Source organism: Suncus etruscus, chromosome 3 (assembly GCF_024139225.1).
Source record: "Suncus etruscus isolate mSunEtr1 chromosome 3, mSunEtr1.pri.cur, whole genome shotgun sequence".
NCBI lineage: Eukaryota > Metazoa > Chordata > Mammalia > Eulipotyphla > Soricidae > Suncus > Suncus etruscus.
Window position 1 is genome coordinate 108,570,157 of NC_064850.1, and position 27,787 is coordinate 108,597,943.

At 38.0% G+C, this 27,787-nt stretch overlaps 1 protein-coding gene and 1 non-coding gene across 2 annotated transcripts; both read left to right on the forward strand.

The window, feature by feature from the left end:
* Positions 1-23,755: 23,755 nt before the first annotated feature.
* Positions 23,756-24,412, forward strand: LOC126003436 (peptidyl-prolyl cis-trans isomerase A-like). The gene has a single exon (XM_049769632.1). It carries the CDS (start codon positions 23,791-23,793, stop codon positions 24,283-24,285), a length of 495 nt encoding a protein of 164 aa, XP_049625589.1. The 5' UTR covers positions 23,756-23,790; the 3' UTR covers positions 24,286-24,412.
* Positions 24,413-26,125: 1,713 nt separating this feature from the next.
* LOC126005770 (U1 spliceosomal RNA) lies at positions 26,126-26,288 on the forward strand. Its single transcript, XR_007494805.1, has one exon. It is a non-coding gene; the product is annotated as a U1 spliceosomal RNA (small nuclear RNA).
* The last annotated feature ends 1,499 nt before the right edge of the window (positions 26,289-27,787 follow it).

The window sequence follows — 27,787 nt, forward strand, 5'->3', positions numbered from 1 at the left end:
AGTGTTATTTCTTCCTGTTACGCATATCCCAAATTAGTGATGGGAGCAATTTTTCATGTGACTCTTGGCCATTTTTTTTTTTTGGTTTTTGGGTCACACACGGCAGTGCTCAGGGGTTACTCCTGGCTGTCTGCTCAGAAATAGCTCCTGGCAGGCACAGGGGACCATATGGGACACCAGGATTCAAACCAACCACCTTTGGTCCTGGATCGGCTGCTTGCAAGGCAAATGCCGCTGTGCTATCTCTCCAGGCCCACTCTTGGCCAATTTTATTTCTTCTTTGACAAAGTGTCCATTTCTTCTCCCCATTTATTGATGGGAATAGATTTTTGTGTATATATATTGTATTTATACACACACACACACAGTGCCTTGTATATTTTGGATATTAGCCCTTTTCTGATGGGTATTGGGTGAATAGTTTTTTCCACTCCGTGGGTGGCTCTTGTATCCTGGGCACTATTTCCTTTGAAATGCAGAAACTTCTCAGCTTAATATATTCCAATCTGTTTGTCTCTGCTTCCACTTGTTTGGAAAGTGCTGTTTCCTCCTTAAAGATGCTTTAGTCTTATTGTCATAGAGTGTTTTACCTATGTGTTGTTTTATATACCTTACCCTGTACTTACTCAGCAAATCTTGAACAACTTTGTCATGATCATTTAAAGAGGCAGTTGTTATGCCTGGGAACAATCCTATCATGTAAGCATACTCACTACATTGCACAGCTTTAAAACATGTGATAATAAATAATTTAAGGTAGCAAATTCCACTTGCTGAGCCAACTTAATTTATTTGCGCTCTTGTGGTCAGAGAAGGGCCAGTAATACTGCCTTTTCCTGATGACAACCCACCAATGCAAAACATGGGGGTGTCAGGTATGGGGAGAGAAGCAGATAATAGATGAGTTCACAAATGTGTCATCTTAAAGAAGTCCCAGGAATTTTCAGCAGAATAATGGGAAAAACTTCTGAAAATTTACATAGTGCTCATTGAAGGGCTCACCAAGTGGTAATATACATTCTACTTTCTTTTTTCTTTTTCTTTTTTTTTTTTTTTTTTTTGGAATTGGTAGTACTACTATTTCAGGATAAAAACCTACCAAGGAAATTTTTCTGAGCCCTGTCTTGATGATAAGCACAGAGATCAATTAAAATAAGGCACAAACGTGTGAGATTGCTTGTTGTGTAAGTAAATCCATTCTAGAAGCCCAGACAGCTGAGCAATTGCAACCATGGGGAGAATGAGGGGTTTCAAATATTAAAAGCCACACCTTCTCTCCAGGTATGAACCTGAAAAGATAGAGCTTTTGGAGCCAGTCCATGAAAAAAAATCTAATTCCAGTTGGGCCTTTTTTATTAAACACCTGGGGCTATTCAAATATGGACTTCTTTCTAAAGTACTAAATAAGTTGATTAATTCTGAGTTTGGAATCCCAAAGGAGAGACAGATCCAATTTATGTCCCCTAAGAGTTTTTGAAAATGATTAAGAGTCCTTATGTTTTTCTGATAAATAAAAATGTTTTGGGGGCACACTGAAGTACACTCCAATACAAAGCCCAAGTATCGAAACAAAGGTGACATCTGAATTTTTTCTGTGGCTATTGTTAATCCAGCACCCTGCAAGCAGCTGACAACAAATTCACAAACACATTGCAATTCCTTGTGAGTCTGAGCCAACAGAAGATGTCATCCATGTACTGCACCAAATATACCTGGGGAAACTTTTTATGAGCTGTATGTAAAACTGCACCAACAAAATATTGACACATGATGGATGAATTTGCCATACCCTGAGGCAAAACTGTCAATTGAACTCACTTCATAGGGGTTCTGTTATTAAGAGAAGAAAGCCAGACTTCTTGGAATAGCTATCAGTGAAGGTAAGCCATTCTGCATCTTACCCATTAAAACCGTCTGAGAATTTACAGACCTTAAGTCAGTTAAAGTCTTCAGCTTCATGATGGTTTTTTAATAATAAATATTGGAGAATTCCAGTTAGATAAAGAAGTTTCAATGTGTCCCAGCCTCAACTGTTCATCGACTAAGTTTCTAATGCCTCTTATTTTGTGCTGTGCATGGACCACTGGGAAATCCAAATTGAAACATTGGATTTCCATTCAATGGAAATGGATTCTGGGTTCTTTAACCCAGTGGTCCCAATCATAAAGGCAAAACCTTTGAATTACATGCTGTGAGATGGTTTTGAGAGGGATGTGATATTCTGTTCCCAATGCTTATGCAAATCACATCCTATTGGTTCAAAGAAACTGTAACTACATAAGGCATGAATATCGCCTGTTGATCTTCTGGTTCTATGCACTTCAAATACCTAGCACTCTGGTGAACAGAATTTTGAGACAATTGAATATCTCGTAGAGCCCAATTTTGAGGCCAATTTCTTAAAGAAACCACAGCCACTTCTGCCCCTTGAATTAAACATACCTTCAAATGTTCTGCCCTGAATCTCGAGAGTTAACATTGGATTTTCCTCTTTAAGCTTAGCATTGAAAGCTACAGACCTATGTGGATTTTCCTTTAGAAAACCTTGATATATCACAGTACACTTTAGACTCTAACAACAAACAAGAAGAGTACAAATTATTTTTTGTTTTGAACCATTATGGTGAAATGGGAAAAGGTCATTGCAAAGCCTATTCTAAAAATACAGCAAGAAAACGGTGGCTTAATCTTGATGGTCAAGCAATTTTAGAAATAGATAACTCTTCTGTAAAATCTCCAGCGACCTATATTCTTTTTTATATCTCTTTTTTGTTTTTTTTGGGGGGGGCCACACCCGTTTGATGCTCAGGGGTTACCCCTGGCTAAGTGCTCAGAAACCACCCCTGGCTTGGGGGGACCATATGGGACACCAGGGGATCAAATCGTGGTGCGTTCCTTAGCTCGCGCTTGCAAGGCAGACACCTTACCTCTAGCGCCACCTCGCCGGCCCCTCTCTTTTATATCTCAAAGTAACTTGCTGCTATGAATATTGCTGTGTAAATTAGTGGATATTTAACTGGACACTCCTTAGAGATGTCTATAATAATGTTCTAATGTTTAACTTTTTTTTTTTTTTTTTTTGGTTTTTGTGCCACACCCGGTGACGCTCAGGGGTTACTCCTGGCTATGCGCTCAGAAGTCACTCCTGGCTTGGGGGACCATATGGAACGCCGGGGGATCGAACCGCGGTCCGTCTCCTAGGCTGGCGCAGGTAAGGCAGGCACCTTACCTCGAGCGCCACTGCCCGGCCCCTAATGTTTAACTTTTTACCAACAGAAAAAATAGCTGCAGGATGCAAACTCCCACTATAGTACTCATTATTAGAATGTTTCAGTGCCTTAATTTCTATTCTAGTATGTTTATCATAATCTTCATGCTTCTATTAATAATGATCCATATAGTTTGGATACCCTAGTTTCACATTACAGTGATATTTTCTGTTGATCTAATAATACAGTGCTCATTGTGATGCCTTACCAAATATTTTAAATCATTCACTTTTCATTTGATTTTATTTGCCTATATATTCTAATATCCCTCTACACAGAGATTCTTGGATAAGGCATCTGAATGCCATAGACTCCTTTTACAGTGCTCATCACCATACCACTTAGTATTCTAGTCTTAAATATTATGATTGTTTTAAGAATGTTCTTTGCCTTGGGTCCAGCTCAGTTCTCCGCACCTACTCCCTAATTCGGCGTAATATAGCCTGGCAATATTCATTGGCATTGTCAAAGGCTAAGGTTTTTGTCAAAACATTTCAAATTTCCATATTTTCAACCTGCCTTTTAATTGCCTCTGTCAATTTTCCCACAAATTCTGCATATGGCTCCATAGCTCCCTGAATAATCTTTGTATAGCTACCGTTGAATTTGGTGTCTGAGTTAATCCTTCCAAAGCCATCAATGCAAGTTCCCTGATAAGCTTTAAAACAATACAGGGTAGTCTTGTCTGCCTATTTTTGTCTGTGTACTGTCCTTCCCCTATCAGCATTTCATAAGTAATGTGACTCCTGCAATTCTCCTTCCAGAATGATCTAGAGTCCCAGGGGTCCTCAAACTGTTTAAACAGGGGGTCAGTTCACTGTCACTCAGACCATTGAAGGGTCTGACTATAGTAAAAACAAAACTTATGAACGAATTCTTATGCACACTGCATATATCTTATTTTGCAGTGAAGAAACAAAACAGATACAAATACAATATGTGGCCTGCGGGCCATAGTTTGAGGACCACTGATTCTAGACTATTAATTTTACTCTTAGAATTCTCATCCAACCACATTTTCCATTGTAAATATTGAGAAGCACTCAAACAGGTATTTGCTATTATGTTAAAGTCCTGTTGGGTCCAACACCCACCATCACTCCAGGTATTCAATACAAAATAGAGAAAGAAGACCATAATATGAGCATGATTTCTTAAAATTACTGAGGTAAATCATATTTAAACCTTCATATTCTATAATCTAATTGTTTTCCTAGTGAGGAGAATTTATTTCTGATACTGAGTTATTACTAATATCCCTAAGAACTATCCCTTGTGAGGGAGGCGAATTCATTCTACTCTCTGTAAAAGGTTAAGGTGGAGGATGGGGGGTGAAAATCCTACAGATCCACCTTCTGACAGGGCCATTTCAACATCATTAGACTCTCACTTTGTAAGCCAGTATTTCCAAGAGAAACCTCTAGAGGCTCTCTTGGCCTAGTGTCAGTAGGGGGCGGCAGAACACCACCTCAGCACTTCTCACTTGCTTACATGTCACAACAGGAAATGCTTTCCTAATATTTGGGTTCACTGGCCTTTCAGAATTATTAGAAAGTGCTTCAGAAACATTTAAAGGCAAGGTTAGAATGATCAGCCTATGCCTGAACTAATTTTAATGCAATACTAGAGAATTCAGCCCGAATCTTTTGATTCTCACTAGAGAATTCAGTCTGAATCCTTTGATTCTCAGTCCAAATCTTTTGATTATCATGATACATATAAAATGAAAGTATAAAGAACACTATCACTAATGCAATTAGCATGAAGAAAATCCAGGGTCCTTCAAACCATTAAGTTGAACCAAAGAGTCAAGCATAAAAAGCCACAAAGGTGAAATCCACCTGAGAAAATATGAAACAATCATCTCACCACTCTTCAGTGGTGTCCAGGTTCTGGTTTAATTCCTTGTTATAGTTTCAGGTCTGAGTCCGGGCACCATCTGGTAGTGGAGCCTATGGCTCCAAAATGAGGGTCTGGTGAGATGCAGACCTGGAAGCAAACGTTGACACAGAAAATAGTCCACACAGTGAAGTGGTACAAGAATGGATTCAGGAGATCCAGTGCTCAAGCAAGAAATTCAACCATTAAACTTTCTTCTCCTAAGATAAAACGCAGCTCAGTGGAAGAAGACTGAAGGAATGAGCCTCTACCTTTCTCAATCCTCTGCTTTTATTAACAAGAATCAGGCCCCGCTGAACTTCCAGCCTCCCAGTATCTTGAAGGTTCTCTTTCCTTCCTGGGAGCCGGGAGTCTCTACCAGCATGGGGTTTGGCAGGCCTTCACCATGCCAGAGGCCTTCTTAACCAGGCCTAGGGGGGTGCGGGATTTGGGTGGCCCCAGCACCCCTCTACCGCCTTGCTCCAGATCTCCAGGGCTTCCCCGGGCCACATGCCTAGGCAAGCCAGCGAGGTGGGTCCCTTGGCGGAACATAAAGGTTGCCCTAGGCTTTACTTGTGGGTTGCACTAAAGAAGTCACTGGTAATCTCTTTACCAGTTTATATTTTCAAAACCGTGCAGAGGCGCTAGCACAAGGTACAATAATAGCTCTCACTATCATTGAATTATGTTTTTGTGTATGCAGAATGTCCATTTTGTACTCTGCCCTTTCGCATACCCCTACAAAAGATCATTTTTCTCTTAACTCTCTCTCCCCCTATCATCATTACTCCACATTTACCCTTTTTACTCAAGTACTGTAGAATCCTAAGTCACAGATCATAGTGGTGCCCTGGAGTTAACACCCCCCCCCCAACTATTCCAAAAGGCATAGAATGTACACATATGTCTTTTCAACATTTTGTGTGTGTTTTCTTTGACAGCTATAACTCTTGCTGAATATTTTCTTATACACTGACGATTTCCCCCCCCCTTTTTTATCTTTTCTTCTCTTTGTGAACTGTTCAATAGGGAATTTGGTGAAAGAATCCCTCAGTTTAATGCTTATGTTTGAACCAAGTCATGGGTATTGTTGGACGTGTTCTTACACCCCCATATACTCCAATAACGCCACGTGGCTTTATTTCTTGTTTGCTTAGGCACATTAAAACGCGAAAATACTATACATACAAATAAGTTATTATCTAATAGAGATGGGAACACAGAAATCTTGTAGTGCAATGGGACCTTACACCCTGAACATTGACATAATGACCTCACACAGGCCTCAGAAGAATGGGCATTCTCCATTTACCTCTGATCTAGGGAAGACATCTACAAAACATCCAAGGTTGTCTATAACATCACCTGGAGGCAATCCTCTACCAGGGAAGACGCTACCGCTGCTCTGACATCGACCTACTCAAAAGAGACTTCCCTTAACAGTGAGAAGACTTAACAACAACAATGACCTGCTTACTGGACTGGGCTTTCTGTATTGCCCCTTAATTTTGAGGTGAAACTAGAGGATATTCCACACCAGCCTGACTTCAGTGTAAGATGTGCAGATTCCAGGATCTTTAATACAGAAACCTGATGCCAACAATAGAGACTGCGTGAAAAATAAAACTGTATTGGCACTACAGACAATGACTTGGATTGAACAAACTAGTTTGCGTGGAGCCTAGAGTTGGTCTTATGCCAGGAAACTTCAGGGGTAGGGTCACCTTGTATTTAGACCAAGGCTTTTCCTTTCCATGTCCCCATATTTTGGTGGGCCTATGCAAACAATATTTGCCACTCTAACACCGTTTTTACTGTGATCCTTTGACTCTAACCCTTAAAAATAAAACCTCTTAAACTTTTGGTGTTAACTTAAACCAATATGCATGTGCATGAAAATATAAAAAAATACTATGCCTTCAATGTTTAAGGAGTCACATAAATTTTATGGCTTTAGATTGCTTTGTGTACTGCAAAGAAATGTTATAATGTACTACAATCTGGGGACTTGTGGACAAAGTAATTGTACATGGGTTCTGCCTTGTTTTTTTTAATGTTCTTTGTAAGTTCAATATTTGGGCGTCATCAAGGGGATTTCTTCTGAGAACTTTGTTTATAGGTGACTGTCCTTCCACTGTAATTTTACCTTGTCCTCTTTGCATCATTGTTCTCATAATTAAAAATTAAAAATTAAAAAAATTAAAATATGAAAATATATTCTTCAATATAAAAAAATAATCAGGCCCCACCCTAGGGTGGGAGAGAAATACCAAGTAGAGAATAATCTAATATACCATCACCAGGTCATACACTAGGGTGGAGTACAAATATTGATTAGGGTGTGATCAATAACCCAACAACCAGTCAGTTGTCAGTCATTTAACTTCTTGTGCCAAGTGTTCAAAACAAAATATTCCCAGAGAAATCTGAAAAATGTACATTCGTTGGCCATCTTTGTATGGCAATTTATCAGCCTGCACTTCACAGTTTGTGGCTGGTGAGGAAAAATCCTCTCTAAAGTCACTATGACAAAGTTTTGTTAGTGCTTCAGTAGTTTTTCTTCCTTTAAGCTCCTTTTTTAATGTTACCCTTAACACTCTATTTATTTATTTTGGCCTCAGTGGACTAGACCACAGCTAAAACTTTATGAACCTAATAAAATTTCCAACATTCTCAGACACAGGTCGTGATGTGTGTATGCTGAGGAGAAAACAAAGGTGCATTTATGAGGAGAATGGACCTGCTCAGAGATAAATGGACAAGGTCAGGAGTGCCAGGTTAGCTGCAGCTGCATTACTTGAAGAGCAATTTTTGGCTTTTATATGTTTCTCACTTTAAATATCCTTGATTCTTTGTCTTTCTTTCCCACAAGTGACACAGTGTCATTTGTTGTTCTTGCCTTTCACCAATGACACTATCAAAGGCTAGTCTTGCCCAACAAAAGCTATGTCTACAACTTTTCATTCTATTTCACACTCATGCCTTTTTCATATATGATCTGTCCCCTCACAACTACACTTCAATGTGGATGACAGTTGATTAATCTGGTAAAGGTTTATTTGTTACATCAATCCTTTAAGGAAGATTTTTCAGGAAAAAGCTTTCTGAAATCAATATATCAGCCTGGAGCAATGGTTCTATTGTGAAGAAGGTGGGTTGAGATTGTGAAAATTTTAAAATTCTACTCACCAATGACTGCTTAAATAACCCACCACTAAGAACTGAGTAGCATCACCTAAAAATTCACATATTGAAACTACCCTATTTGTTATTTAGAAATGGGATCGTAAAAAGTAATAATAGATGAGACCATAGGGTGGTCTTTAATGATGGGCTTAGTGTCCTTTTTAGGAGGATTATCAGGCATGAGGCAAAGATAGAGACACAGAGAGGTAGAGCCAGAGAGATAGTCCAATGAGTAAAGTGCTTGCCTTCTACTCACCCAACCTGTGTTCAATTCTAGGCATCCAATATGGTTTCCTGAGTACCACCAGAAGTAATTCCTGAGTGCAGAGCCAGGAGTAATCTTGAGCATTGCCAGGTGTGACACGAAAACTAAAACAAAACAACAAAAACAGAGGGAGAAGGGGCGAGTGGAAGAAAGAAGAAACCCAAAGGAAGAACTTGAGAGGACATAACCAGGATGAGGGTATCACCAAAATTTGACCATAATAATGCTCTTATTTCTTATTTCTCACCTCCAAACCAAAAATAAATGTTTGCTGTTTAAGCCAGCTAGTCTGTTACAGCAAGCAAAAATAATATATGTACTCACAGCATTTGGCCTCAACAAGTACAGTAGTATGCAATATTGCATTTCATTACATTAGTACATACTCATGTATCATTTTACTTTTAATATCAATATATTTCTTACACTTTGATCTCACTTGATCCTCATAACACCTCTACCTTGTTAGGTACCCAGAAATATCTTCCAATTAGTTTTCTCTTCTTTAACCTCAGGAGAAACTCCTTTACCAAAGAGACTGAATGAGGTTGGTTACTTGGGATACCACTATATAGCAGCTAAAATAAAGAGAAAAAAAAAACAGAAAGCATAAAACTTCCTGTAAATAGTTAATGTAGATAAGAAATAAAAAGTGGCTCCTTGTAAAGAATTAATGATTTTTATATGTAGGCAAGAATTACAGTTTCTGAAGGAAAGTATAAATCTTCAAGTAGCCAGGGCATATGGTCTTTCCCATGTTTAAGAACTAGAAATTCAGTGAGACTATATTACAAGCTTAATTATGCCTAGAGCAAGTAAGTGCAGCTGTCAATCTTCAGATAACATTAGAGACTAGGGTTGGGTTTGTTTTTTTTCCCTCCCCACCAATTTCATCTACTCACTTTCTATCATGCATGTTGTTTTTAAAACTGCTTTTAGTATTAACATCTTGCCATACTTCCTGTCCCTATATTTTCTCCCTTATGTCTCTACAAGTTTCCCATTTAGATTATATTTACAGCAGATGTTATATCTTTTAGAGTGTTTGCTTTCTCTTAATTAAAAGGGATGTTTAATACATGTTATTGTTTTGAAAGAAAGTAGTCTAAATAAGGATGTCCAGAAATCCTGAACTGTTGCTTCTTAATTGTTGTGTGTATGTGTATGAAATTTCCTGGAGTAGAATTATTGAAGACAAAGCTTGAGTTTTACAATTACCTATAGAGAATAGAATGATCTACTAATGCCTAAAATGGTAATATAGAAGAGCACTTTAAAACTATAAATGCTACTGTAGAGTATTTTCAATATTCTAAATCACATTTTTCTAGAGCAGGATGTTTAAAATTTTTGAAGCATTTCCCTGATGCTCAATATAAACATTAGCTCATGATGCTAATGAAAAACCCTCTAGAGAGGGTTATAAGCATGTAAAAACTACAACTAGCTGCATGAGCACAAGTTACAAATTCTCTGATAGCATTTGTACGATGGAAATTTTTCTATGGAATGGAAATTTTCTATGAGAATTGTTCTTTCTTTGTAGAAACCCTTTACTCAACTTATCAGTGACTTTCACCTTCCCACTTTTCTAAATAACTGGAAAGATTTTGGTTATCAAGAGTTATCTTGATTTTGGTTATCTAAGTTATTCCTCTGCATAGCATAACTTGTTTTCTTTTACAGTATTTTGAACTGCAGTGGGTAGAAATTAGAAGAGTTAAATTTATACGTTTAAAGAAATGAACCCCATATCTTCTCCAAAAGATCCCAGAGGATCTAAATTCTTCCTTTTGAATCTACTTCCCATGTCCAGCTTCAGATGTAAGCATTCCCAGAAACAGAAAACAGCCACTGCCCAGGCATAAGCACCAGCTCAAGAGATCCACAGTCCCACTTGTTGGAGATTCTCATATGCCCCTCATATGCTTTCATTTGTGCAGAGCAGGGCATCAACTGAAAATCAATAATTATTCTCAGAACAGAAAGGAAATTGTATTTTTAAAGGAGTTTGATGGTTGGCTTGATTTTAGAAAAACTGTTCCTGATTAGTTTATCTTGAAATTCTTACATTTAAATTGAGCTTTAATGGATTGGAGGTAAAGACTATTTTTATTTATTTATATGCTATAACCAATTTAAGCTACTTAACTAAAAATTAGTATTTTTATCATAAATGGATTAAATTTATGACAACATATTCCCCCTTGAGATTAAATCTCTTATGTGAGCATATGAATATTTCTAGTCCTGTTTGGTTAGATATTTGTATATGGTGTTATTAGAGACTTAATCTATGTTGCCTTCAAGTATTTTAAATCATTGATCCCTGACTTAAACCAAAGACACAATAACAGGGCAATAATGATGAAGCTTATTTTATAAAAGAAGACACTTTCTTCTTAATTTCGAAGAGCAACCTATAATAATTACCTAAATACTAATGAAGAAGCAGCAAATATATAATTTTAATTAGGTATTTACATAAAAATAAAATTTTGAGTAATAAAATCTGACTCCTGTGAATTGATATTATTGTTTTTACCTGTCTATTCTATATAACAAAACTAGAATCTCCAAGTATACTTTCCTTTGATTTTTTTAATAAAAATCAATCCCTAGGTTTTCTGACATCTCTCACTCCTTACTGTAGTTTTCTCCAAACAAATACTAACTTAAATATTCCTGGGAAAAAATGCATGCCACAATTTAAATATATAGGGAAAAGAGAAGTAATTCACAAGCTAAACTGTACTAAGAAATATTTTCATAGATGGAAATAATTTCCCCTAATTTCTCAGATAATAAAATATTCATTTACATTGGTTCAGATAGAACCAATCTTCTTTTACAACATTTAAAATGCCATTAGCTGCACATGTCTCAATGGCTTTGTCAATTACAATAAACATTTTATCTGGGAAATTAAAGCATTCAACAAGTGTATAGGCCCCTTCTTCACATAAAAGGTTTGTCCTTATTACTATACTTGGATGTCCATTCATTTTTTTGATTTTATGAATGAGTCTTGCCAGAATTGGTAGTAGTTCCTCTTGAAAGGTTTGAAATAATTCATTAGTAAATCCATCTGGGCCTGGGCTTTTGTTTTTGGGCAGACATTTGATTACCATTTTAATTTCCTCAAGAGTGATGGGGGTGTTTAGATATGCTACATCCTCTTTATTCAACAGTGGAAGGTTATAAGGGTCCAAGAATTTATCCATTTTAGTGGCATAGAGTTTCTCAAAGTAGTTTCTGATTACCCTTTGAATTTCTGCAATATCGCTAGTGATCTCCCCTTTGTCATTTCTAATACGAGTTATCAAGTTTTTCTTTCTCTCTTTCTTTATTAGTTTTGCCAATTGTCTATCAATCTTGTGTTTTTTTTTTTTTTTTTTTGAAGAACCAACTTCTGCATTCGTTGATCTTTCAGATTATTTTTTGGGTTTCCATTTCGTTGATTTCTGCTCTCAGCTTTGTAATTTCCTTCTGTCTGCCTATTTTTGTTCTTTATTTTGAGTACTTTCTAATTCTATGAGCTGCGTCATTAAGCTATTCATGTATGCCCCTCTTCTTTCCTGATGTGTGTTTGCAAAGCTATAAATTTTCCTCTCAGTACTGCTTTTGCTGTGCCCCATAGGTTCTGATAGTTTGTGTCCTTTTTTTTTTTTTTTTGGTTTTTGGGCCACACCCGGCAGTACTCAGGAGTTATTTCTGGTATCTGCTCAGAAATAGCTCCTGGCCGGCATGGGGGACCATATGGGACTCCAGGATTTGAGCCAACCACCTTAGATCCTAGATCGGCTGCTTGCAAGACAAACATTGCTGTGCTATCTCTCCAGCCCCTCGTTTGTCTTTATTGTCATTTGTTTCTAGGAAAGTTTTGATTTCCTCTTTAATTTCATCTTGGACCCACTGGTTATTCAGTATGAAACTATTTAACTTCCAGGTGTTAAAGTTTTTCTTGTGTGTCCCTTTGGAATTCACATATAATTTCAGAGCCTTGCAGTCAACGAAGCTAGCCTGAAAAATTTCTATCCTCTTGATATTATGGAGGTATGTTTTATGTGCCAGCATGTAGTCTATCCTGAAGAATGTCCCATGTACATTGGAGAAGAATGTGTTTCTGGGGGTGGAGTGTCATATATATATATATATATATATATATATATATATATATATATATATATATATATATATATATATATATATATATATATATATAGTAGGCCTCTTTCTTCCATTTCTCTTTTCAGGTCTAGTATATTCTTGTTGGGTTTCAGTCTGGTTGATCTATCAAGTGTTGACAAAGCCATGTTGAAGTCTCCCACAATTATTGTGTTGTTATTGATATTCTTTTTCAGATTTTCCAACAATTGTATTAAATATTTTGCTGGCACTTCATTCGGTGCATATATGTTTAGGAGAGTGATTTCTTCTTGCTGTACATATCCCTTGATTAATACAAAACGTCTATCTTTATCCATTACAACATTTCTGAATATAAAGTTTGCACTATCTGATATTAGTATAGCCACTCCAGCTTTTTTATGGGTGTTGTGGCTTGGATGATTTTCCTCCAACCTTTTATTTTGAGTCTATGTTTGTTCTGACTATTCAGGTGCGTTTCTTGTAGGCAGCAGAAGGTTGGATTGAGTTTTTTGATACATTTAGCCACTCTGTGTCTCTTAAAGGTACCTTTAATCCATTGGCATTGAGAGAAAGAATAGTCATGGGATTTAGTATCATCTTTGTGTTGAAGTTTGGTGTGTTGGCTGGTTAGTCTTGTCTTAGAGTAGGTCTTTCAGTTTTTCTTTTAAGGTTGGTTTTTAATCTGAAAAGTTTCTGAGCTGTTGTTTATATATGAAGCCATGTATTCTTCCTTCAAACCTGAAAGTGAGTTTGGCTGGGAGCAGTATTCTAGGCAAAGTATTTATTTCATTGAATTTTGTCACTGTGTCCCACCACTGCCTTCTGGCTTTGAATGTTTCTTGTGACAGGTCTGCTGTAAATCTCAAGGATGCTCCCTTGAATGTAATTTCCCCTTTTGATCTCACTGATTTCAGAATTATGTCTCTATCTGTGGGATTCGTCATTATGACTAGGATGTGTCTAGGGGTGTTTTTCCTGGGGTCTCTTTTAGGCATGCAGGATTTGGTCGCATATAGTCTTTAGCTCTGGTAGTTTCTCTTTTATTTTATTTTATTTTTTTAACATAATTTTTATTTTGATCGGTAGTTTCTCTTTAATTGATGTTCTTGACTGTTTTCTTCCTGGAGATTTTCTTCCTGGGTCTCTGGCACTCCAATGATTCTTAAGTTGTTTCTGTTGAGCTTATCAAAGACTTCTATTTTTATCTGTTCACATTCTTTGACTAGTTTTTCCATTTCTGAGCATTTGCTTTAAGGCTTTTTTTCAATCTCTTCTGCTATATGGAGTTGTTATGTATCTCATCTTCCAGAGCACTAATTCTATCCTCAGCTGCTATTATGCTGATGGAGAGATTATCCATTTTGTCTGTCAATTTGTCTACTGAGTTTTTCAGACCTGTTATTTGACCTGTTATTTCAGTTTGGAGTTTTCTGATTTCTGTCTTGATATTTTCTTGGTTCTTATTAGTGTTCTGTTCAACTCAATCTATGCTTTCTTTTAGTTCTATGAACATCCTCCATATTTCTTCTCTAAACTCCATATCTGAGAGGCTGACTAGTTGATTGGCTGTTTTCGGGTCATCAGAGTTACCATCTTCATTCTCTATGTCTGGTGCTGGCCTGCGTTGTTTCCCCATTGTCACACTTGTATTGTGGGTTTTTCTGCGTGTTGTGGTGGTATTCATTGGCTAAATGATGTGCACTGCCACGCTCTTCTGGCTCCACTCTTACTGGGCGGGTTGACTCACCTCCTAGGAAAGGGAGCCCTCCGTGAATGAAGCTACACACAGGATCAATTCTTATGCCCGAGCACACAGCAGAGAAGACAGTCCAGAAAGATATGCTGGGCTTCAGAGATCCAGCACAGTTCCTAGGGTGATTTTTTTTCTGCGTGTTGCTGTGGGGTTCATTCATTAGCATTGTGCTCTTCTGGAGCATCTAGGAGAGTGATTTTGCTGGGCCCTTTTCTGCCCACTCAGAAGAGGTTTAGGACAGAGGACAGTAGAAAAAACACGCATAGGTGACACTCACAGTTTCTCGCAGTTGATAACCTCTGGGGCGGGGGCAGATCTCTCCAGCCTGATGGCACAGACTGAGGATCTGCCTTTTAAACTATTTATTTGTTATAAAAAATCTTTATTAAGCATCTCTCTTGTTCCAAATACACAATAAAATACTATTCAGCTGTAAGAAAGGGCAAGGGTATTTTTTGCAAGCACATTTCTATAGGCTGAATAGTCTATTAATTATTTTAAAAGTTTCTAATTTTTATTACAACACCATGATTTACCCAGTTGTTTATAATACAGTTATTTAGGACATTAAATGTTCAAACACTAATCCTACCATCCATGTAACCTTCCCTTTACTAGTATCCCTAATCTATGCACTACTGCCTCCATGCAAACGAATTTATTTCATATTGTTTGTTACAACACAAAGGCAAATGAAATTATCAAAACTTAGATCAACCCAGGTCTATTTAAAAATGACAGTTATAGCTTTCCATGATGTTACTGAAGTTAATGTTTAAGGATTTACTGGGCAGTGGTGCTAGTTGAGGCTTTAGGCTCATTGAGTTTGTTTAGGCTCACTGAGTTTGGCAGATTTCTACGTAATCTCCCATCAGACTTTTTTCCCATCAGATTTCTTGTGATACTTACTACTGGACTATAAAATATTAAAGTCCAGGTTTTATAGATCTAAAACAAATTTGGTGGTTTGAATATTTGATAAGGTTAAGTCACAAAACTGGGCTGTTTCTGTCGGAGGATAGAGGAAGCAACATTCAGCTAATATAGTTCACTCAGGAAGAGGAATGAACCAAACCCCAGAAAGGACAATTTGCCATGATATAAATGGAAGCAAAGGATATTATGCTAAGTGAAATCAGTCAAAATGAGAGGGGTAGATACAGAATGAACTCCCTCATGTGTGGGATGTAAAGGAACATAATGAAATATCAAGACCAAAGGCAATAGAATGAGAGAACTAATCCATAGAACTGAGTTTAGGGGGCAAGGAGAGGCCTTCAGAACCTTAGGAGAGGGTACCGTGATGATGGGTGTGATGTTGGGATTATGTACACAGGAAACCATCATTAATCATATTGTAACATACAGTACTTCAATCAATAATTTTTTTAATTTTTAAAGAAAAAAAGATCAAGACAGGTTTATTAAACAGCTGATATGTTTGTGAGTGGTTCCAATAATAAAATGTTCTCCTCCCTTCTCCCCACCAAAAAAATAATTACTTGAGAATGGTCGTGATCACTAAAAACCATGAAGACGGGGAGTTGAGATCTGTCCACTGGAAGCTGACAGCAGAAAGATCAGGAAATGGTGGATCAGAATGAAATAGTAAAATGGGTACTGGGTTTCCCTTGCAAGCTACTGACCCACATTAGATCCCTGACATCTCATATAGGCCCCTGAGTACCACCAGGAGTCATTCCTAAACTTAGAGCCAGAAATACCCTAGTGTGATCCCAAAACAAAACAAAAAAAGAGCAAAGGGTGATGCTTTTGTAGTTGAGGTACTAGGAAACTTGTTTCAAAGGAGAGATTGCCCTTTATACCAGTGTGAAATCACTCAGAACTGAGCTTCAAATAGCACCAAAAACTTGGATTTAACAGCCTGAGGGTCATTGGACACACTGACAAAAGCAATTTGTGTGCAGGGAAGTACTAAAAGAGAAATTAGGGTAGTAAGAAACAAAATGAGGAAACAAAGCAGAAAAATGGCTATTTTAGCTGAAGAATAAAAATTAATTTGGAAACTGGTTAATGTTAGAGCAAAAAACAAAATTTATAGATGATGCCAGGTTAGTGACCAAAGAATGAGAAGCACCTTTTAGCAAAATCAAAATAATTGGGGGAGGGGATGTAAAATAAGGCAGATCAATTTACAGCCCATTGACTCACTTTGTCCAGTTTCTACTTGTAAATCCAGTCAGCAGAGAGCTCTGAAGTGTAAAGGCACAAACACAAGTTCTTAAAGACACAAGGGAACTGCAGAAAGTTAATTTGAGTTCTATGGCTTTCACCTTGACAAAATATTTGCTAAAAGGTGTAGGTTCCCAGACCTCACACTGGCAGAATCATTCACATCCACAACTTCTGCTTCTTTCCTTTAGTTCTAAGACCCAAGAAGCTTTCATAGAGAAGGCAAGAAATCTGTTTTGAATTACAGCTCAGCTAGGCAATACTTGTCTTAGCCAGTGGGAGTTTTCTCTTGATTGTATTTCAGAACACGTTGGACAGAAGGGCATTGGAACACTGTAAGGGCAGCTTGTCTCTCAAATTCCCCTCTCCAAGCTTAGTAATGTAAATATATTCTGGTTAAGTCATCTTTAATAACTGTGTCCATTCTGATGACGGTTTTTACTTTCAGTAAGGCCATTTTCCGAATTATAGACCCCTCATGAAAGCATGATTTGCAAGGCAAGTTTGAAGTTTGCTATTGTAAATGAGCCTTCCTTATATCTAGGATTTAACATCCTTACGTTAGAGCCATAGGTTTAAAAGTATGTTCCATGGAACATTGCATCCTTGAAATGGCTACTACAACCTTCTTTCTCCATGGTTCATAGAGGTTTACTAAAAAATCCTAGGTGAGGCCTATGTTCTCAGTAAAATAAGGCTAAAATAATGAAATAACACAGGAAATTATTAGCCATGGAAGTGTGATCAATGATGTGAAAGAAGCTAGTGACCCAATGGAAAGTATCTGTGACACAGACCTCAACCTGTCTAGTTAAGCTAAGAGCTGAAATGTGAGCTCCATAACAACAGACACTTCTTCCACCTTTGATTTCTGTGTCCTCAAAACTTAAACAAAGCCTCGAAAAAGCTGTGATTCAGGGGTTGGAGAAGTAATACAGCAGGTAGAACAAGAGCACTTCTCTTGCATATGGCCATATGTATAGGTTTGAGCCCCAGAACCTTATCTGGTCCCCCTAGTCATGCCAGGAGTGATCCCTGAGTGCAGAGCCAGGAGTACTCTCTGTGCACTTCTAGATATGGCCAAAAAAAACAAAGCAATAAAAGAGTTGAGCTTCAATAAGTTAAAAACTAAACTTGAAATGTAATTATCACTGGACACTTTAGGAATATTAAAGTGCAAACAAATGTTAAAGGGCAAACAAAAATTCCAGCCTAATTCACAAAAGATTTTTCCAAATATCCAGATTCCAAGAATGGGTTTATAACCAAAACCAGAGCTTTAAAATTTTGTTTTTATAAAAAGACTATGAGAAAGTTTCCTGTGGCCAGAAGGCCATATTTGATCTTTATAACATTGTGCCTCCTCCAGGATCTCTAATCAGCAATTCATGTCTAGCCCACACTACACATCATCCAGGATGGTTCCCCTGACTACCCAGAGTACTGCAATCATCATCTCTATAAGAATTCAGAATAAAAAATCCAGGGCAGAGACAGCACCAGAGGTCAGGCACTTGTAGCTGGCCTAGGTTCTATCATTGGCACCATATAAGATCTATGGAGCCTCACCAGGAATGATTTTGAGCACAGGACCAGGAATAAGCCTGAACAGAGCAGGGTATGGCCCAAAAACAAAGAAACAAAAAATTATCCAATCATTTGTCATCTGCTCTTGATAAATCCTATGAAAAACAAAAACAAACTGAAAGATGTAGGATCCCAACTTCTCAGAATTCTGTTTGCATAGCTCATTCTATAAAAAAATAAATTCAGATGATGATGTCACTTTTCCAAAAGAAGAAGGATTACGATAAAACCCTGTTTGAAATGGGGGTTGACAGTAATCTTAAAACCTGGACTTTGGGAATATTTCAATCAAGAAATGGGAAAGTATGTGGGGTTTTTGGTATTTTTTCTTTTGTTGTTGTTTGTTTTGGGGTCACACCTGGCAGTGTTCAGGGGTTACTTCTGGCTCTATGATCAGAAATTGCTCCTGGCAAGCTCGGGGGACCTTATGGGACACCAGAATTCAAACCACTGCCTTTCTGCATGCAAGGCAAATGCCTTGCCTCCATACTATCTCTCTGGCCCCATGAGAAAATATGTGTTTATTTTTTTCCTTTAGAAAAGATACACTAATTAACATACAAAGGTGAACATATTTTGCCATAATATCCTAAAACTCTAGCACTTTTTATTGTCCAAGGAAACCAGAAGATATTTATGTTCACATGTTAATGACTTTGGACATAGAATTGGTTATGGCCTAGAAATAAACACATCAAATTCACCATAGCACCCCTCCTCAATCCAGCTCTGGCATTACCCAGGGATTCCTCTGGGTATGCCAAATGACAACAGCTTTAGACTTTCATTGGGAAAATTTTATCATTGTTGCAATTAGATTTTATCATCTAATTGTATTGTTTCTTCCTGTGTAATACAGATACTCATTGACTTAAAATTATGGGCCTCTGCAGAGACAAACAGTACCAGATGGTCCATCAAAATCTGTACTAACAACTTGAGGAAACACAGAGCAGCCCATATTTTACCATGTTAACCTCACAAGCTCAATCAATGCATCTACTTTGTACTTCTTCATGTTGGCATTTTTATTGTGAACTTGGGGCATTTCTATTCCATGAAGTATTTGTATTTTTTAAGACCCCAAAGAATGTCATCCTTTGCATTAATATTAATGTGTCTCTCAGTCTCTAAATCAAAGCTATCTTTCTTCATGAACTTGAACCTGTTGCTATTTTAAAGAAAACAAAAAGATGGGCATAGAATGATAGTACAGCAGGTAGGATGTTTGCCTTGCATGTGGCTAACCCAGGTTTGATTTCTAGTTCCATATGGTCCATGGAACCCTTCATGGGAAATTCCTGAGCACAAAGCCAATAAAAGCACCTGAATACCACTAAATATGGCCCCAAAACAACAAAAAGTTATATCTGTATCTACAATTCCCAATAGCATTATCTTATTTGTGCCCTTAAGAAGACTGCCTGAGAGGTAGATAAAGTTATAGCTAGTATATGAATAAAAAAAGTAAAGGTAATAGAATTTTATGTAAGACTCAAAATATTGCTTGGCACATGAGTGATGCTGCAGGGAATAAGAGAACTACCTGACTTTTAAAGGAAAGTTCTTTCTACTCTACCTCACTGCCTTTTCCAGAGCATGTTTCATTGGGGAGTAAAGAAAATCTACTGAGCCTATCAAGTAATCCATAAATATCATCATGAAAGCAGGCTCCCACATAATATTCATAAAGAGATTTCAGAATCTTTCCTCAGATTTCTCCCCAAATGTGCACAAATACAACTCATACCTTAAGGATAAAATGGAATTTTATCTGAAGTAGCAAACTCTATACATCATTATATTATGTAGAGAGGCAACATGGTAAAAGCTCATGAAAACTGGACCTCTGAATACCACAGTAGAGATCCAAAGTCCACTGAAAATATGTATGAATTTACACAATGTGTTATTATAGAGTTTTCCCCGTTTATGTGTGGCAGAGAGCAGTAGAGTTCTCCAGATTCACGGCTCCACATCTCTGATTCTTGGTTGTCTAATGACTGATGCCTCTCTCTGTCTCTCTCTGTCTCTCTCTGTCTCTCTCTGTCTCTCTCTGTCTCTCTCTCTCTCTCTCTCTCAACTAAACCACTGAAACTCAGAATTTACCTTCTATGACAATTAAACCTCCATCTGTCCCAATGAGCACCTGGAAGATATAAGAGCTGCCACAAGACTCAATAAGAATATTGAAATAAACATTTGCCAACCTTTTGCTTACAAAAATTTAACTCATTTTTATTATTCCTAATTTTAAAAGAATACAACTTTATTACCTAATTCTTTGTAAAGTCACCATATGTTTAAAAAAAACTGATGTGTTTATCATAGAAATCATTTGGAAACAGCAAAATGTATCTGATTAGTTTAAAATCTTGAAGTAAATGTTCCTTCACCTTGTGTACACTAAGCTCTTGTTCAAGACTTCCACAGAAAATAGAAATGTAACCTTTAGTTCAATTCTAATCACACTAACATAAATATCCAACTCCTCTCTTCTTAGTTAATTAGGTTTCATTAAAGCTTATTTTCTAGATTATGTCTCTTCTTCCTCAGTAGAGGGACAATAGAACACACTCCATTATTGACAGACTGGCTTTCAAAAAACAGCACTACCAGGCAAATGATTCCTGTCTGCATTTACCTGCCAGTGACCTGTCTTTCAACCCCACTAATTCCCAATCTCCTTTGAAACAAAGCCAATTCATTCCCTCCTGCTAGAAAAACAAATATTCTGGCAGGGCAAAAGGACACAGTTATTACCCCTGCTTCTCTATCCCCAGATGCCTACAAACTTGAATTCAGATTTGAGTATGCAACTAAAGACAGAGACAAAGTTATGGTGATCTAAATTCACAGTAAAATAATAGGCTTCTTAAAGCCTATTATTGTGAAGTAGACTGGTCTGGAATCTGAGTGTGTGTGTGTGTGTGTGTGTGTGTGTGCGCGCACATGTAAAAACTAAAGTGAAGATGGGTTGATAAAAATGTTATCAAATATCCCCTATAAAGGTGAAAGGAGAGGTATAGGCTTTATGAATAAAACAAGAATAAATTAATTAAAACCACATTTTATGGGGCCAGAGCAATAGGGCAGCAGTAGGGTGTTTGCCTTGCACATGGCTGACCCAGGATGGACCTCAGTTCAATTCCCAGCGTCCCATATAGTCCCCCAAGTCAGGAGCAATTTCTGGGTGCATAGCCAGGAGTAACCCCTGAGCATCACCAGGTGTGGCCCAAAAACCAAAAATAAAAAAAGTACAAACACATTTTATCTAAAAATAGTCCTTTGTGACTCAAATACTATCTCTTTTAGTTTTGAAGAGGCAAAACTCCATTCCTTAACAATAACTACTCCTCAATCAGAAATGAAATAAGTGCCTCTGTGCTAATTGTACTACTGGTTCATAGAAACAATGGAGAATATGTGTACAGGAGGATGCTGTTATCAGTACACACACACACACATACACACACAAACACACACAGTTCTGTTTGCTTTCAACTAAGCTTTTGTATTATCAAGATGCAAGCTTAGTCATGTTGCAGCTCAGTATTGGGAATAACTGAAGAAGTAGTAAGATGGGTTTGGAGGGGACAAAGAAATGGAAGAGAGATGAAAAAAAAAAAAAAACAGGAGGGGTGTGCACATAAAGGGCCCTACCTCAGCGGCTGGTCTGTGGCAGGGCCTTATGGCTTTCATTAGGCTCTATCAGAGGTAGAAAGAAGGGTCCAGAACAATAGGACAACATATAGGTTCAATCCCCAGTACTCCAAATGCCCCCCAAGTCCTGCCAGAAATTATCCCTGAGCCCAGAGTCAGGAATAAGTCCTGAGTTCCTCTGGATATGATCCAAAGCATAAGAACAAGCAAACCAAAAATTAAGGTGAGAAGGTAAAAGATTATGTGGGAAATCACACTTTCTTCAAGAATTTTTCTTCAAGAATATTGAAAGAATGAATAAAATCATTCTCTGCTTCCTGGCATAAGACACAACTTTTTTCTTTTTTTAACGGCTTTTTAAAGTCTGCCAATAATCAAGCTGAAGAGGTCCAAAGCATCATGCTTTTGTTCTCTTTGTTTCCTGAATTATTGTGAGCACATAACTGTTGTCTCAAAAAAATAAGGCAACCCCTTAAGATTAAAAAGATTGTTTAAATTGTTGGCTCAAGTAATAGTTCTCTGTCATCACCAAGAAAGATCTATTGAGTAATGCTTTATAAGAGGGAGCCCAGTGACACACTGTATTCTGAGCAAATTGTTCTAGATTACAACTAGTACCCATTCCACCTTCCCTCCCCTCATCCTGCCTTTAGGGGATCAGGGAGAGATCCCAGGGCACACACACTGCTTGGCAGTCTGAGAGCAGTGCAGTTAACAGGTATCCTTCCCAGGTTAGTGATTAGTGAGCAGAAGAAGAGAAGACAGACTCAGCTTGGAATGACCAGTATGGCTGCTGTCAAGTTCTGCAGTGGCACAATACTTAGCTCTTTCACCCCGCTGATGATCCTAAAGGATAATTTTAGACAAGATATAGCAGAAAAGACCAACACAGGGAAAGAAATAGGCTGCATCTAGATCTTGGAATGATGGCCATCTTATGTTTTGTTTTGTTTGGGGCCATACCTGACAGTCCTCAGGGCTTATTCCTGGCTCTATTTTCAGAAATCACTCCAGAAGGATTCAAGAGACCATAGGGAATTGTGGGAATAAAACCCAGGTTGGCAGCATGCAAAGTCTGAACGGCAAACACCCTCCCCTCTGTAATATTGTTCCAGCCTCACATTCCTGACAGCAATCTTTGAAGTGGAATGTATTCTATTAGCTATATAGACTGGAAGTTTCCATCAGCTACCAATTCCCTGAGGAATTCCCTCAGTTTCTTCTGTACCTTACAACATGGATATGAATTAAGACTGGAAGCAGTACTCAGAACCCTTCTTATAAATAGGTCTGATAAGACCAATTTTTAGGACATACCTACTTTTAGGGAAAGGCATGAAATATGAGGGAAAACCTACCACTTCATTTGAAAACCCAGGGTTACAGTTTTTTTAAAAGATATCAAATGAAAGGGCTGAACTTAGCAACACAGCCAAAGGAAGAAGAAAAAAATAGTCCAGGAATACATGGGTAAGACTTTTACAGGGAAGGCAGTGTGACAATGACACCTGTAAAAAACTCTCACAATTGCCCATCAACTCTGGCTACACATTTTTGCACCTAGGAAGTTGTTCTAAAACAAATATTTAAATATGCTTAAAGAAATGCCTATAATTTCTTCTGCAATGTTTGTAGGAGAATTATTTTCAATCAGTGAAAATTAGAAACTGATAAATATCTAAAAACTATTACTTAAATTACAAGTTACTTATGATATAAGCTTTTGAAAATTCTAGATAAATGTTCTCAAAAATATTTTAAAATTTGTAATAATCTAAAGATATTAAAATGTTCACAACAGCCCCGCCCCTGCAGACGCCGTCGCCGCGGTGTCTCCTGCCGCCATGGTCAACCCTACCGTGTTCTTCGACATCGCGGTGGATGGCGCGCCCCTGGGCCGCGTGTCTTTCGAGCTGTTTGCAGACAAAGTTCCAAAGACGGCAGAGAATTTCCGTGCGCTGAGCACTGGTGAGAAAGGATTTGGTTACAAAGGTTCCTGCTTCCACAGAATTATTCCAGGATTTATGTGCCAGGGCGGTGACTTCACTCGCCACAACGGCACAGGCGGCAAGTCCATCTATGGAGAGAAGTTTGATGATGAGATCTTCATCCTGAAGCACACGGGGCCTGGCATCCTTTCCATGGCCAATGCAGGCCCCAACACCAATGGCTCCCAGTTCTTTATCTGCACTGCCAAGACTGAGTGGCTGGATGGCAAACACGTGGTGTTCGGCAAGGTGAAGGAGGGCATGAACATTGTGGAGGCTATGGAGCGCTTTGGGTCCAAGAATGGCAAGACCAGCAAGAAGATCACCATCTCCGACTGCGGACAAGTCTAAGGCCCTGCTTCTTTGTTCCCACTACACCAGACCTCAGGAGTCTGGTGTGCCCATCCCCCACGTGCCCAGAATGCCCTCTGGCCCGTGTGTACCCTCAGTTCCCTAGTCCTTACCCTGTCCCATCTTGCTGGATTGCAGAGTTGTTTATGATTATGAAATAAAAAGTACATAATAACGGTAAAAGAAAATGTTCACAACATATAGCCATATAAAAATGTTTCAAAATTAATATTCTATCAAGCACAAAATGTACTTTAAAATATATAAATATAATATATGTACAAAGTCATACATGTATATGCTTTATTAAATGGTAACTGGCTATCCTAAGATTTCAACAATAACTGTCACATTTCTGATACTGAAAAGGCCTCATTTATTTTTTGGAGACATGTCTGGTGCTGCTCAAGACATGCTCCTGGCTCTGTGTTCAGGGATCACTCCTGGTAGCACTAAGGGAATAGTATGCAGTTCCAGGGACCAACCACAGGCAAGATAATCCCTTTCCATGATGTTTTTCTCTCCAGCCCCACCTCATTTATTTTTAAGGATAATAATGAACAGCCTGCATGGAAACATCCCATTTCATTGCTCCCAAAATACAGTTAGGTGGCCAGAAAGTAAATGGTATTAAGCAAGATAAAAAGAATTAAAGGAGACAAATAGTTTAATTATATAAGAAAATAAAAAGTGACTTTCTCCCAGAGTCTTAGCCAGGGTCCAACTGGCTGTGTCAGCACATGAGAGCAGTTAAATGGACCAAACTCAAATTCATCCTCTATCAGCAGCTTTTGTCTTTAATCCTGGTGCTTAAGTGCCTGAAATAACCACCCTAGAATACTTAAAATTATGGCTTTACCAAGATCTTCATTAAATGACTAAATAAAATATTAATTGACCATGACACCAAGTGAGTCTGAAGTGGTCACCTAATCACAGAAATGTGAACCGCAAAATCTTCTTTGAAAAGAGAGTCTTTTATTCAAGCAATTTAGCAGACTAGTGGTGTGGTTCAAAAGATAAGTCTTACATGGAGAACTGATCCCATTCTCAGCCCCACTGAGCCTTTTTCTCCCTAGCGGCTATCTCTGCTTGACAGAGATAGCTTAGGAAGTGGAGTAAAAAAATTCTGAGTCATCAATTTCATTTTCTCCCAAAGAATAATTATTGTGATCATGTCTAGAGAAATGCTATTTGGAATGGAGTAAAATTTTTGTGAGTCATAAAATTCTTTTATCCTTTTTGTGGTTTTTGGGCCACACCCGGTGGTGCTCAGGGGTTACTCCTGGCTATCTGCTCAGAAATAACTCCTGGCAGGCACGGGGGACCATATGGGACACCAGGATTCGAACCAACCACCTTAGGTCCTGGATGGGCTGCTTGCAAGGCAAACACCACTGTGCTATCTCTCCGGGCCCCCTTGTTGCTGTTTTTTATGGGAAGTTCGAGAGAGAAAAAAAAATGCTGCTCTCGTTTAGTTTACAAATGATCTCCTTTTCTAGCAAGAACTTCGGACACTGGTTTTAAAAAGCTGAAAGCTGTACTGTGTCTATTTATGAAGGAGACAGAAGCTAGCTAAATTCTTACTTTTCCATGATAACTGAAAAAGCAGTCACCCCAATCATTTAAGATCAAATTCCCCTGAGACTGCCTACAAATTGTCCAGATACCTCAAGTGAAGAATGGTAGATTTAAGATAAATGAGGCTGCAGTTTCCCACCAATTAGCAAGAGAAAAAGATGGCCTTTCAGACTGACAGAAATACCAGAATCCTATTCTTTAGAAAAGAGATTCTGTAGAACAAGTGACTAAAGTTTGTTAGTTAGAAATCTTGGTAAATATACTTACCTGGCAGGGGAGATACCATGATCACGAAGGTGATTTTCCCAGGGTGAGGCTTATTCATTGCACTCCGGATGTGCTGACCCCTGCGATTCCCCAAATGTGAGAAACTCGACTGCATAATTTGTGGTAGTGGGGGACTGCGTTCGCGCTCTACCCTGAAAAAAAAAAAAAAGAAATCTTGGTAAGTAAAATATTTGCAACCTACTCATAAAAGACTTTTTAGAACTGGCATTTTGAAAGGAAGATTCTAAGTAAGGTAAGAATTATAGGCCAAATCCTAATTCTTGATTTCTACCACATAACTCAACAAGAAAGAGCCTCCATGAATTGACATAATCATCCCCCCTTCCGGTGATCCCAAACCCACTGTAAAGTGTCTTCTAAATGATTTCCCCACAACCATGACACATACTCATTTCCAAAATGTTTTCCCAGAAAGTGATGCTTCTCAGCCTGGAGTTCACTGAGTAAGTTAAAAGATGTCATTTATGCTCAGAATTAACAATTTACATATTGCACTGGGGAGAAGTTCCAAATATTCTAAAAGAGAAACAATACCTAGGATTTAAGGTATAAACCCTTTATCTATTTCTGTATCTAATACTAGTACATACCATTCAAACATTTATGTTTCCTGGCCCTGATGATACATGCTGTGAATACTATAATACATACTATTTATATCCTTATGCCCATCTGTGCATATATTATAGTTATTATCTTAATAGCATTGATCACCTGATAATTATGATGGTTTTATTTGTTTTTAAATAGCATTGATAATTTTGAAACATATGACATTTGTTTGCACAAAACTTTCATCCTAATTTTAGCCTCATAAATTTCAAGTACAACAGGAAAAAAATAACAAAGTGACAAAAATTATATACTCTATATAAAATATATCAAAGTATATAATATAGTATTTATGTGTTTAAATGTATTATATACAAATATATTTTATATTTTGGTTAGTGGGTAAAATATGAAAGAAAACTCTTCAAACTCTTCAAAGAGCATCTAAGCAGAAGACTGCTCTGAAAGTGCAAACTCTTCAAAACTCTTCAAAGAGCATCTAAGCAGAAGACTGCTCTGAAAGTGCAACTAAAAACTAAAAACCAACTAAAAACCTTTACAAGCTTTGTTGTATATTTCTGCATATGGTTTATAGAATTCTATCGCACTTATGGAGAAAACAACCAAGTGTGTGTTGGCTTGTTCAACTTGGGTCCTCAGAGAGTGGCATTCAAAATCACTGCAATGGCACATTGAGAGACATCAATTCTCCTTTTGAGAGACAAATCTCATGACAGCAATAGTTTCGCTTGCTACTATTGCCTCTTGTTCTGATGATGAAACTGCCATCTCCCAAGAAAAGACCCAAGTGCCCAGAGTGAATAGATTGCTAGGAGGCATAGGCCTTTTTCTGAGGGCAGCCTGACCTTTGACTCCTTCCCCTTTCCCAGGCAAGAGGCCTTTTCATAATTCCTTTTGCTTTGTCCTGGATCACTGCTTCCATGTCTCCTGACTCCCACATGACTGCTGGGCGCCAAAGCCAATGACTCCAGGGAAAAGCCTGAAAGTTCTCTTGATTTCATACACAGACTTCCCTTTCTGAAGCAACAAACAGTTCAAAAATGCTCATGCAGCTATCTTA

Bases quoted from the DNA above. Each gene is read 5' to 3' on its own strand.
- LOC126003436 (XM_049769632.1), top strand. From the start codon at position 23,791: ATGGTCAACCCTACCGTGTTCTTCGACATCGCGGTGGATGGCGCGCCC.